Source organism: Myxocyprinus asiaticus, chromosome 21, assembly GCF_019703515.2.
Source record: "Myxocyprinus asiaticus isolate MX2 ecotype Aquarium Trade chromosome 21, UBuf_Myxa_2, whole genome shotgun sequence".
Taxonomy (NCBI): domain Eukaryota; kingdom Metazoa; phylum Chordata; class Actinopteri; order Cypriniformes; family Catostomidae; genus Myxocyprinus; species Myxocyprinus asiaticus.
This window is the reverse complement of record NC_059364.1, coordinates 23,299,204-23,313,441: the sequence shown is the minus strand read 5'-3', so window position 1 is coordinate 23,313,441 and position 14,238 is coordinate 23,299,204. Positions and strand designations below refer to the sequence as shown.

General features: G+C 34.4%; 2 protein-coding genes across 5 annotated transcripts in view; both read right to left on the bottom strand.

Annotated features, from left to right (window-relative positions):
• The window catches only part of LOC127412358 (vinculin), a 79,070-nt gene extending 75,163 nt beyond the window's left edge, over positions 1 to 3,907 (bottom strand). For 2 of the 4 annotated variants that reach the window (XM_051648645.1, XM_051648646.1), the window contains exon 1: positions 3,493 to 3,907. In XM_051648645.1, the coding sequence (XP_051504605.1) occupies positions 3,493 to 3,660 (168 nt within the window). In that variant the 5' untranslated portion in view covers positions 3,661 to 3,907. The remainder of the gene's footprint in view (positions 1 to 3,492) is intronic. The other 2 variants (XM_051648647.1, XM_051648648.1) reach the window with 2 other exon arrangements.
• Positions 3,908 to 8,718: 4,811 nt separating this feature from the next.
• Positions 8,719 to 13,947, bottom strand: LOC127412367 (urokinase-type plasminogen activator-like). The gene is made up of 11 exons (XM_051648660.1): positions 13,841 to 13,947; positions 12,787 to 12,880; positions 12,643 to 12,679; positions 12,359 to 12,518; positions 12,090 to 12,187; positions 11,599 to 11,640; positions 11,284 to 11,461; positions 10,780 to 10,931; positions 10,529 to 10,669; positions 9,878 to 10,029; positions 8,719 to 9,477 (listed from the first exon to the last, which is right to left on the bottom strand). The coding sequence occupies exons 2-11, from the start codon at positions 12,838 to 12,840 to the stop codon at positions 9,280 to 9,282; spliced, it is 1,212 nt and encodes a 403-aa protein (XP_051504620.1). The 5' UTR covers positions 12,841 to 12,880; positions 13,841 to 13,947; the 3' UTR covers positions 8,719 to 9,279.
• Positions 13,948 to 14,238: the final 291 nt, after the last annotated feature.

Below are 14,238 nucleotides of genomic sequence, written 5' to 3'. Positions count from 1 at the left end.
TTAGGGAAGTTAGCAAGTGGAGGTTTAAAGTGAGGTGGAAAACAGTCTTGATCTGTTTCTCACCCACACCTATCATATCACTTCAGAAGACATGGATTTAACCATTGGAGTCTTATGGATTACTTTTATGCTGCCTTTAGTGCTTTTTGGACTTTCTGTTCTAGCAACGATTCACTTGCATTGTATGGACCTACAGAGCTGAGATATTCTTCTAAAAATCTTTGTGTTCAGCAGAAGAAAGTCATAAACATCTGGGATGGCATGAGGGTGAATAAATGATGAGAGAATTTAATTTTTGGGTGAACTATTCCTTTAAGATATTTAGATTAATTCAGAATCAATATGGGTTTTTCAATTACCAATTCTAAAACTTCAGTCTTGAATATTTGGTTACATCCTTGCCTTCCTCACCAAGCAATTGAAATGGGGATCAATCAACCCAAGTTAGAGACCAAAATAAAGTATGATTGTATCTTCATTAATTTAATCTCCACATCTACTATTCTGCAAAGCTTGCGCTAATGAATAGAAATGTATTCGCTTTACCTTAATACTGTATGTCATTCACACTTAGGGCTACTATCTAATAACAATGATCTGTTTCCACAGTCCTAGAGTGTCCTAGAGAATTTTGATCATGTAAATATAGAACAGTCTCCAAGATACAGCCAAGTCTTTATAGAGAGAAGAGATATAAATCCTTTTGACTCAGCCTTGATTTCGAGGCTTGACTGATGTGTTGGAACACTTCAGCAGTAACAGGTGCCACATATGAGGGGTGGGGGTCCTCTGGGGTGTGTTTCCAGTGAAGACGCTGACACCTTAGATTTCCTCATGCCAGCAGAGAGTCACTTTCCCTGGGCAATGAACTACCCCTCCAGCCAGGCACTGTGAGACTGTGTTACTTCCCAGATCAGGAGACCTATTTATTCCCAGCACAAAATCATCACTCCCTATTTGTTACTTTACTCATGTACATTAGGATCATTCTTTTCACATTACTTTACTTAATGGCAGCTTGAGAAGGCAGTAAAAAGTTGTGCCCGCACAACATCCAAGAGCAGTTCCAGCAAAACAGGTGCTAAAACCACTCAGAAGAACACTTAATACAGAATAGAATAGTGGCACATACTATGAATTAAATTAATGAGTGAACTCTACATTAAATAAAAAATAATCAGTAATGTTCAGTAATGAGCATTTTGCACTGTTTCATAATTATACTAGAAAATCCAATTAATTAAATTAACAAAAATATATATTTAATATGCCAAGACCAAGACCAAAACTGAAAAACTAAAACATTTGGTCACAAAATTTTGGGGATGTAATTTTAACAGAGACATTAAACTTTTAATACAAGTTAAAGCATGCAATAATAAGAAAGCAACATTTTCTGCTTCTTTGGTTAAAATACCATGCTTTAGTAAGAGATTGTTGTTGTTGTCTTTTTTCATAATTGTATGCCAAGACTCCCTTACTGTGACCAGAGCAGAAAGAGAACATACCGGCAATATTCTGTCTGGTTGCTGTTGGTACACTGGGAAAATGGTTCAGTTTCTGGGATTAATGATTCTGATTTTGATGTTTCCTTGAAACAACAAGGGAACTTTAAAGTGCTTTTTCTAAACAGATGAGCTCCTTGTACAAAGAAGAACACAGCCCTTCTACAAGGACCATGCTGTACCTAAATCCACACTCACCTTATCTTCATGAACTTGCCTGCTTCCTACCAGTTCATTTTACACAATATGCTGTCTCTATTACAGGACAACGTTTAGCTACCGTTTAAACATCTGCTACTGGCAAATATAGGATTGTGCTGTCGTCAACTAACAATCATTCAACTACACTCATTATCAGCTGTTGCATACAGCCATTTACAACACACCTTTATGAGTTTTAGATTAATACAAGTTATTTTGGCATGTGTATATAATTTTCGCTTTAGCAGCACTCCAAAGAATTCATTTTATAAACAGATTATCTCACACTGCCCGACACTTCCCTGGCACACTCTGAATCAACCCCAGTCTCCTCACTGATCCATCATGTGCATATGGTCTACATCAAGAACTATAGCCTATCATTCAGCCAGAACCTGAGAAAATGATATAGATGGGAGGGAGGGGGAAGGGTATTTTTATAACCATGTTTTGGTTTCTGGGAACAAACAATTGGTAGTTGGGTGCGATACTAAAAACAAATGAATATGGTAAATTTACTCTGTTGGTATTTTTAATACATAATCATTAAGTTACTTAATCATTATTACTCAAAATAAGTAATCCACTACAAATTACTAATTACTTCTCTAAAATTGTAATTAAAGTAATTAATTATTTCACTGAAAATGTAGTCACATTAATAATGACTTTACTTTTAGGTTTTAAAACACTTTTTACATAAAAGTTTGTGTTTTTCTGCTCAACGAACTAAAAATAATGTCAACCATGTTCATTGTTGCACGCAAGCCATACATGCACCACTCATTTCTGTTACTTTATTTGGGGGAAAACGCCAGTCAGCTTGTACAGAAACACAAACAGAACATAATTCAAGTTTTACACATACTCTACATCAGTGGTTCCCAACCCTGTTTCTGGAGGCCCCCCAACACTGCACATTTTGTATATCTCCCTTTTCTGACACACCCAATTCAGTTCTTGGAGTCTCAACTAACGTCTGATGAGTTGAATCAGGCATGTTTGATTAGGGAGATATCCAAAATGTGTAGTGTTGGGGGGCCTCCAGGAACAGGGTTGGAAACCACTGCTCTACATAAATGATATTATTTTCGAAATGTGTGTAGCCCAAGTAATGTACTTATAAATAACTAACTTGGTTGAAAGTCAGTAACTGTAATCTGATTACAATAATTTAAAACATCATACATTACACTCAAGGGCATAGATTTGGCTTGAACACTGCAGCGTGAAGCATTTACATGTTTCCATTGATCATGGTATTTAAATAATGTGGGGGGTTGTACTTGCTTTTTTAAATAATTGGGGGGTCACAACCCCCCCCCCCCAGAAATCTACACCCCTGATTACTACTTTATGACTTAAAAAGTAATTAGAATATAGTAATTAACTACTTTTTAATTAGATTACACCCAACACTGTTCCTAATGCAACACTAAACTTATTTGACCAGGACCATTTAAAAACAAATGTGTTAGCCAAAATACCAGTTACCACCACTGTTATTGAAAATAAAAATGAAATTAATAAAAATGACTCAAAGATTCTGAAAGCTTCCTTCACTATTTGAAAGTCACATTAATTTTTTATTTTACAGTATAGCTTTGTTTACTATGGACACGACTATGGAAAGTTTGTTTTAATTAAATAAAATGTGCCTTAATAAAGACAAAAAAAAAAAAACAAAAACAAAAAAAACCACACAACAGATGCACAATGCATACAATAAAACAACAAAACAACAGATGCTGTGTGGATGACAGGACGCATGAGATTGGACTCTCACCCGCACGAGGTTGCTGACAGCCGCTTGCACTGCCGCCACTGGACTCGTGAGGTCTGGGATCGCTTTGCCATCAACTTCGCCCTCCTCGTGCATGATAACCAAGTGGGATATCTGCTGAGCTACTGGCTCCAGGATACTCTCTATCGTCTTGGTATGGAAAACCGGCATCCTAACATCTAAATATCCTCAACCCCAGTGAGATAAAGGCACGTGCTCGCTCCAAACAATGACTTTGTCCTGCGTTTTCCTCCGTTATACCTTCCAAGGGCACCGCGAGCCAGACGTCTATTCCCAAGTCTATTCTACTCATGCAAAGAGATCCTTAACGCCTCCTCACCAGCCGACGCCTTGTCTGAATAATCAAAGCAAGGCGCCCGGTGAGTGAGAGCGAAAGCACGACTTTAAAGAATCAGTGCTCGTCAACCAATAAGCGCAAAGGTTTTCACGCTAGCCTGAGGATCTGATTGGTGCGCATTGACGCTGTATCCACTCTCCTCCGCCCCACCCTACCTTTGAGAAGAGCGCCAGAGCTTCCCTGACTACGTCATGCATTAAATAGCCAAAAATGGAATGACCAAGTGAGGATTCCAAGGATTGCATATGACTAAACTATAGTCAAAGTTAAAAGGCAAAAAAGTAACTGATACTCATTGACAGATTTGTCTATACTTAGCTACTGTAGGCAGCAGGTTTTAATTCAGATCATCTGCTGCTTTCTTCTTCATGTGGACAGCCCTGCATCCCTGGATTTTGGAGGACAATGCTGTTGTGCAGCACAGTTACATGTTTGGTTTAGCAGTTCAGGTGTCTGCTTTACCTATCTCTAAAATGGCCTAAAATAACTAATAAAGTAAATAAATAATTTCAAAAGCAAATGGAAACATTATATATACAAAAATATTGTTGTTATTGTTTTAACATATTATATATAATTATATGCAGCTGGACTGATTTGGACATAATCTAGTTGCTTAACTAACCTTATAGATGTTGCCCTGGTGACAACTTGCCCCTGGGCTCCCTGATATGTAGACACATTGTATTATTTAACTTTGTGTGTAACTATTTTAATTTATCAAGATTTTCAAAATGCCAGTCAAACATCTAGGGAGCAGTGCATATGAATCTAACAGCCACATGTTTACAAGCACAATCTGAGAATGTGCAGCTGCAATAAAAACAGAGGCCATATCGAGATATTGTATAATTCTGCACACTTAATATGTTGACCTAATTTGGTTTAATATATGAGACAAAGTGTTTAGAAACAAGAAAAAAAACAGGTGGATGTAGAGAGGCTGACTCCCCATATTGAGACATTCTGTTTGCAGACTAAAAGACAGGGCTTCCTTTTGACTTCTAATGATCTGCATGAAAACAACATTTACATGTAATCGTCATGACATGTATAATTCACAGGTGAGGTCTTTAGACAAGCAAAACCCCACTGTAAATTTTTTCAGACACCATTCAGTGCTAATATGGAAGAAAACACAAAGCAACTGCAAGGCTACCAAATAAGGAGAGATTTCAAATGGAGGAGAAGTGCCTTGCTAATAAGGTAAATTGTTTATTATATAAGTAGCAGCTGCCATTGAACCTTTTAAGAGCAGAGTCACTTGGGGATACTGCTTGTTTATGTAGGACGTTGTCTGCAGTCTCTTACTGTTCTCAGACTTGACAGGAGAACTCCAGCTTTGGTTGTGCTTTTAAACTATTTTGTCAAGTTTTCAAAGGTTCACATTTCAGATAGCCATATATTGTTCCCCTCTATGGCAAGCCGAACTGACTTTTAATCGTTCGCAGGGTATGAATTGTTGAAATCAACAATTACATTTTCACTAGTTAAAATGCTAATGATTGATATCAGGAATGTACCTAATTACTACTAGTCGCAGAAATACACATTTTTATATAAAAAATTGAATTTTAACTAGTAAAAACTGTAATTCTTGATATCAGGAATGGAATTACTAAAAGTGAAAGAGCTAAGAATGTGTATTTCTGTTAGTGTTAATGCAATTTTTGATATCAAGAATTAAGGTTTTTATTTACTAGTACAAATGTAATTACTGATATCAAAAATGGGCACTTTCATTAGCATTTTAAATAGTGAAAATGTATTTACTGATATCAACAGTTCATGTCCTGCGAATTATTAAAAGTCAATCTGGCTTGCCATACTACTCAATATTTTGAGTTTTGTCCCCTTTATGGTTTTTCTTTTGCAGAATTATTTTAGCTGCTGCCTGTATAATACCAACATATTTGTTTAGAACATATACTGTATAAATAGAAAACAGTTGATTGATAATTATGGTGACTGATGATAGACTGGAATTATTAATGGTCTTTTTAAATCCCTAGTTGAAATCATATTACTGTTATTAGTGTTAAAACAGTTTGTATTCATATTGATCAGTGCAGAGCTGGGCCTATTATAGCCAAGATGAGTAACGCTGTGCTCAGCAGTTTTATGTCATCCACAGCCTACTGCTGACTTGTCCATATTTGCACCGTTTTCTCGCTTACGCACACACACATAAACACACTTGATCTCTCATATACATTTGAACATGGAAATAAACAGAAAGTTTAATGATTTTGACATTTTTTAAACAAAGTTATGACAAGAAATGAATAAATATTTAGGATTCTGCACTATGTATAAGTCCCTAATCAAATGCAAGCAAAGTGTGACATTGACATTTTTTTTTTTAAAGGTCAGATTTCCTAGTTTCTATTGAAGCACACAAGATGCTCTTTAGAACATTCTCATATTATGTTGGGATAATATGGATCATCAGGTTTTGTACAAACTTGTGGAGTCCATGTCACTGTCATTAAAGGAAAAGTGGCGTACTAAATACTATGAAATTCTGAAATTTGTGTACAGTTTTTCAATGCAGCATTTTACTTACATTTTTATACTGATAATGATATTTGTAATGAACAGTGTTGGATTAAATTAGAAAAGAATGCAAAATAGAACCATACTAGTGGTCTTTTTGACCCCAATGCATGCAAATGTTATATCAGTGTCATCACAATACTAATACCCTCTCAACACAACACACCTCTTGCAAAAAAGTTACACTTTTTACAACAGAAGCAATAAACGTATGTACTTTATGAGGATGTATGACTCAGACTTGCTTCAGCTATATACTATATCTGGAAAAGCGGCTGTGAATACCCTATTTTTAAAAAGTGATTTTGTCATTCTCAGACAATATAATAGACAAGTACTTATGACTAAGGAGAAAATTAAACATAGGTTACTTTCCTTTCACATCCGAATAACCCATTTCCTTGGTAGCTTCTACCATTTTCAAGGTTAGGATGTGCTTAAGAAGAACCTTTTAATTCCAAACATCCAAAGTGTCTCCTGTGAATGAACAACTGATACAAAGATGTTCTTCGAACATTTAACTACGGTTCTTTTTCATGAAATGTTTCGTGTCAGATCTTTGAGCGCAAACATTTTTTCAGGTATATTCCACTGTCCTTCTAATGATCTGACAGCGCCCTCCAATGTACAGTTAGTGTCATTACAGAACTCAAAACTAATAAAGTGCTAGATTAAAGTGATATCGTGTAAATATATGGACAACAGTTATAGGACAATAAGATGCTTTTTTGAGTAACAAATTAAGATAATACTTATTCATAATAAGCACTTCAGAAAAGGGTTAAGAAAACAGTTAAAACACAGTGTACAGGTTATAAAAATGCACAAAAACATAATGATGCTCATTTATAATATAGTTTTTACTGAAGTTTGGTTTGAGCTGCCATGATCTGCTTACTGTAGTGATGGACAAAAAGGAGTTTGTGTCTAGCCATCAATATAGGGTACAGGAGCCAATCTTATTCATTGTTCTTCATTTGCCTCTAAACAAAACTCTTTCCTTATTGGGTCAAGATCTTTTTCTTCAATAAGCATGTTGTATTCTTGGCAACAGGAAGGATATTGTGTTTGGATCTACATATAGTCCTCGATGATGTAGGCCAGATTCACTACTTCCACTTTTTCTTCCACGTTACTGTTTTATTTAGAATTTTTAAATCAACTCTTGCAATATAAGGACATTTGAATGGTTAGTTTCTCACGGACACTTCCCCAAAACCCTTCTATCTTGAAAATTTCTCAGCAGTGGAAACTCACCTCACCACTAATATCATGAGTCACTCACACTCAGGGTTTGGGAGTAACGAAATACATGTAACGGGATTACGTATTTAAAATACAAAATATAAGTAACTGTATTCCACTACAGTTACAATTTAAATCATTGGTAATTAGAATACAGTTACATTAAAAATGTATTTTGTTTACTGAAGAGATTACTTTGCATTTTATTGTCATTTGTTTCATTTAATATTTAGTCCTTTCAGATGGAAAACATTTATACATATAAATGATGTGATCCAAAGTGCATCTGAACAGCGGTGAAACACTTTCTTATGTGTTAATCATAATCAAGATCATTTTTATCATCCTGTCAGCAAAATAGAAAGCTAGAAACATGCTGAAAAGGTTGCGGTTTGTGGTATTGGCTTTAACCTTCAAACACCACATGCATATACAGCAATCTATGTGTGTTGTGTGAATATGTGTGTATTATGTAAAGAACTAACTTCACTTTTATTAATCTTAAACTTTCAACCAACCAGTCCCAACGTCATTTTTAGGGGATTTCTAGTGAAGTTGGTTGCCTTCAAGTTGATGTCCAAATCATTTTTGTCTCCACTTTGAACAATATATCTATTGTTTTATCATTTGAAACCTTACAAACTTTTTTTTTTGTTTTTTTTTTTTTTGGAATGCTTTGCCAAGAAAATGCTTGTATCATCTTGCTTTAAAATTGTATTTTGTTTGCTATTTTTTACATAATTAAAATTATATTCAAACATTTTTAGTGTAGCCAGAGTGCCAAAATACTTTTTGGGGCCACAGTATATAGATATTATTTTGCATATTTTAATGGACTTTTGCCTTTAATTACAGATAAGTAATCTAAGAGGCACAAGAAAGTGGGGGAAAGGAGAGGTGAAATTGGAATGGGATTTTGGAGTTTGAACATGACACTGGCCTCTTACTGATGAATGAATAGATAAATGCTAATAAACGCTAGAAAGGATGACAAATGATATGAATTAGACCAACTGTCTGTGATTTAGAGAAATATTTGTGCACAGTTGTGCAATGAATGAGAAAAATGTAAAGATTTAAAGCAAGTTTTATTCATGTCAGATAAAATACATTTCTTATGTCTTAAAAATAGGAAATAAAGAGAGATTTATATTGAAATAACTGATAGGAAAAAGTCTGTTTTACAGTGATATTTATATCTTTAAGAAAATACATATTTGCAATGAATAAAAACTTAAATAACACATTATTAAAAGTAAGAATAAAATTGAACACATTAACAAACCAGATAATGCCCAATCCAATATCAAATCTAACTTCTTGGAGCACTGCTCATTATTATTATTATTATTATTATTAACAACTTATTAATTAACTTGTTTGAAACAAAATACATGGTTCATAGAAATATCTTAAACTTGTAAAAAAGACAGACTTTCACATACTGACCAGAAAGAAATCCTCTAGCAAATTTATCCTTCATTCAATTCAACACTGTAATCACTATCCTACAAAAACAGTAGCATGTAAGGATTAACACTGTCATAGGTGATTCCTATGCAACTGCAATGCATGTAGCTGCCAGATATCGACTAAAATACCACCCCCCCCCCACCAAACAAAAAAAGAAATTAATCCTTTTTTGGATACCTAAAGCCTGCTGTATACGCGGGTAAATCTGTGTGCTTCGAGATCCACTGATTGTAGTTAGTGACCTTTGTGTAAACACCTGGTTTAAACTCTTCTGCACATTTATCTCCCCAGCTAATGATACCGAATAGGAACATTGTGTTATTTACTTCACACACTAGCGGCCCTCCTGAGTCACCCTGAAAGGAGAGAAAAGTAATCACAGTGATATGTGTAATTTTGTCAGTTTTCAGGAAATATTTTACAATTATATTGGTACACTTTACAATAAGGTTCCATTCGTTAACTATTGTTCATTGTTAGTTCATATTAGTTCAGTGTGCATTAACTAATGTTAACAAAAACTTTTGATTGAAAAAATGTATTACTATATGTTGAAATTAACATTAACTAAGATTAATAAGTGCTTAATAAGTATTGTTCATTGTTATTTCATGTTAACTAATGTTGTTAATTAATGTTAACAAATGGAACCTTATTGTAAAGTGTTACCATTCTTAAGACACTTAATTAAGATACTTATTGATCAACAGTGGGAAAAGTTGGTATATGGTTACAAACTGAAATATTATGGTTTACCTTGCAAGCATCTTCCTTCCAGTTCTTCCCAACTGCACAGAACATGTGTTTATTGACATCTTTCTCTTCGTTATTGTAATAGTACTCGCAATCACTCTGGGAAATAAGCTTCACCTGAGTCTCTTTCAGATACTGAGAGAACTCAAAGCCACCTTCATAGATTTAAAAAAAAGCAATGATGAGATTTATGTTTGTTGCATTTTGCCTCACACTAAACAATATATTTACAGCTTTATACCTAGACATACATCTAGATGCATATTCTCTATATACTGTATATATATATATATATATATATATATATATATATATATATATATATATATATATATATATGTATATGTATGTATGTATCTAGACATAAAACTGATAAAAAGACATAAGAACTACTTAACTGAGGGTTAATTAATGACATCAGCTGTAACATAACAACAGCAGTTTATTCTGATTTGTAGTGTTACATTGTATAGTACAGTACATTATGTTAGAATCCTAGGATGTTTAATTTGGGGAGGTTGCGTTATATTTAATTTCATAGATCAACTTTTTGGACACAGCATGTTGCCCTCATCTATCTTGTTATTGGAGGAAAATAATAATTGTTATTATGCTCTGCTGAACTATCTTTGCATACAGTGTGTGTCATCTTACCCTTTTGATGTATTCCATAGCCAGCGATATTACAGTAGCTTCCTGGAGGAATCATCACCCCGGAAGGGGGAAGACACACGGTTCTCACAGAGTTCATCTTCCTTGCACATTGTCCACTGCGGTCGACTATCTTAAGCAGAGCTAGAGGCAAAAGAAGCAATTTCCACTACTTATTATTTATGTGATTTTACAATTTTCAATAAGCCATTAAATGCCTCATTCTTTTAAGATAAAGTATAAGGCAAACATACCAATGTCGTGGGTATAGTTTTGCAATGTGAAGTTAAATTCATGGTGGACCACAAGTTTGCTCACGGCGAACCGCTGCTCTATGGCAGGGTTGATTTTATTTATGGCATTCTTTCCCAAGTAGACCGAGTATTTATTTATTTTTGTGTTCATCCTATTCAAAACAAACAAAACGTGATGTAGAATTTCTAACATGATGCAATGACCTTTGTCATCTAACACCATCTGAATGCATTAGAGGTATAGGTTACCCCAAAATGAAAAAGGAGATATTTACCAGAATGTTAATGCTGTTCTGTCCCTGGTCACCATTCACTTTCATTGTCATTCTTTTCCATATAATGGAAGTGAATCGTGACCAGAGACAGAGCAGCTTGGACATTCTGCTTTTGTGTTCAACAGAAGAAAGTCATTTGGGATTGGAACTCCATGGGGGTATTTTTGGGTGACCTATCCCTTTTAGTAGTTAAATATTAGGTTAAGATGTAAAGAAAATGTTGACATACCCTAAATCGAAGCAGTGGGCTGCAGTAAGGACCCAGCAGGGAGCAATGAGGGATCCTCCACAAATAAATCTTTCTCTATGGAAGATAGCTGCAATCCAAGGCAGAGACTCAACAGTTGATTTTGATCCACCTATTATCTTTTTTATAGGGACCAAGGATCGCTCTCCACAGGTTAACTCTGCATAATGGATGGGAAACAACAAAGACACAGTCTATCAACACAGTGTGTAAAGATATCCAAAATGGGGTTTGTCTTAACAACTGCATTAAATAATTGAGCATTTTTGTTTTGAATTAGCAAAATCTAAAATGTACCTGTGTCCTGCTTTGATGGTTTAGGTTTTGGTGGATTCTTGGCTGATTGAACAATGATAGGTCGTATTAGTCAATATTGTCAATCTATCAATTGACTAATCAGTTAATAATATTAACTTACAGAACCTTATCATAAAGGGCTAAATAGATACATATGTATTATAATAAATATATAAATATATATTCTTAACAGTTATTCATATAATCCGTTCGTTTATTTACAGTTCACTCAAGCTACTTCTGCAGCAGCACAGTAAAGACATATACTATTATTATAATAATATATACACAGAAGTCTTTGAAGGGTCTGTTTAAAATGCTACTCTGATTCTGACATTTTATTTGTAACCCTAAATATGATTACAGTGAATTGATTTTACTTTATTATAGGACCCTTACACTAAAACATATTTAAATGTATACAATTCTAATTATTTTATATTAACTGACTTAAAAGATCAAAAGAATTGATAGTGAGCACTTCCACTTACTTGGCTTCTTTTCACAGCGTGGAATGTAACAATTTTCACGTGCGAAGCTACCGCTTCTCTTAACCACACACCATGGCACAATGTTGTTATTTGGATTCCTGAAAGACCAAAACATTCTCATGGATATAGAGTATCTTTCCACTAGCAAAGGTCACTCATCTGAAAGGTATTATAGTATTGCTCTATATATTTAAAAATGCCACAATATAAGAATGTCAGCAATAATCACATATAGTATTAAAACTTATTAGAAAACAGTCAGGGACTACCTGCAGTTGTTATGATAGAGGTGTTTAAGGGACAGAACTGGTTGTATGCTGTCTGGGACTAAATACCAGTGGAAACATTTTCTTCCATTGACTGTCACTGACACTTTGCCTCTGTAGTTGCTCCCATTACTTCCATCAGGTATGCACTCTTCAGGGTTCCCTGTAAAAGAAGAGGTTTTGTTAAACCCTATACTTTCACAACATGCCACAAACACTACCTCATCTTGTATCAAAACTATATGTAAAAGTATAATATAATCCAATGGGACAAAATCAAGACTTACCCACTCCTGGGAACGTGTTACTTGAAGGGCGGTAAGTCTATGAACAGAAATGCAAAGATTAGATATGGTGGGGAAAAGGTTTATTTAATTTCAAAACCCTTTTTAGGAAGGAATGTTCACTTCTGTTTAGTTTTTTCCACTTACCGCTTCAATATAACACAGAGCGCAAGATAACAATAATATCCTGAAGGCACACATCTTCTTAACCACAAACCAATGTTTTCCTTTTTTGGAGATCCTAAAACATTTTGAAGAAATAAAAGTGTTTTTGTAAGAAACATCTCTGAAAGAAAAGACACCTGCTTTCACATCAGTAAATCTGTATCATGGGTCTTTTTCAAATAATATTGTTACCAAACTTGTACAGTACATTTGTTTGTACATGTTAACATTAGCTTATGCAGTTTTACAACAACATTTATTCATCTTGGTTCATTTCTACACATGCAATACATTTTTAACATAAAAAAAATCATGTTCACATCAGTTTATGCATAATGAAGTAACATGAACTAATTTAACAAGATAAATAAATGCTGTAAATGTGTTTATTGTTAGTTTATGATACCTAATGCATTTATGTTAGTGTTACATTATTGTAATGCTATCATAACATTTGACATTGGGGAAAATCCTAAGTAGATATGTAGATAAAATATATATTATACATTTTATGATATATTATTCTACAGTTGTATTATACAAATTATATTGCGCACACACACACACACACACACACACACATACACACACACACACACACACACACACACACACACACACTTTTGTTGTTTTTGTTGTTGTTGTTTTTTAATTATTGGCACATTAGAGGCTTATAACTTATATATATACAGCAGCCCATGGTTCAGTTTAAAATATAACTCTGATTTTGACTTTGTATATGTATCCATGTGGTTGTTACACTCCTTTTTTTTTTTTTCTTTATAGGACCCTTATTCTAAAACACATTTAAATGTATACTAATATAATTAATTATATATAATTATATTTCAAATTCATATATAATTCTAATTAATTAATAATTCCACATGCTATATGAAAAAATATATCTGAATGAAAACAAGCTGTACAAGTGATGTATGCAGTCACAAAATCAATTAAGGCAAATCAGAACCTTCAGGGAGCCAAATACAATAGGAAAAATGTGACCAACAAAAGTGTAGTTTTTAGGGCTTACCTTTCAGATAGTAGACACTATAAACAGTAAATATTTTGTATGTAGCTGTCACTGTTGCCCCGTGAAGCATACAGCTCAATTGCTGTTTTCTGGTTGTAGTGTTCCTTGCTTTATAGTGTGTGTGTGTGTGTGGGGGGGGGGGGGTGGCGGGAGTGGGCTGGCCTCAGGCAATCTGGCACATGCTCTGAGCAGCAAACTATGAGATGGTTGGCTATGGTTTTCTCACAGACTAACACTGTGACTCATGAGAAATTGCTCAAGATCTCTTGCCCTTATTCTAATACATAAAACACATAAAAGAGGAAATATCCCTAATAAGGAGTTTGACCCTGAAGCAATGATCATCACTGAGGTTCACATGCTTGTAAAATGAAAAGATATATGAGCAAACTGAGTAA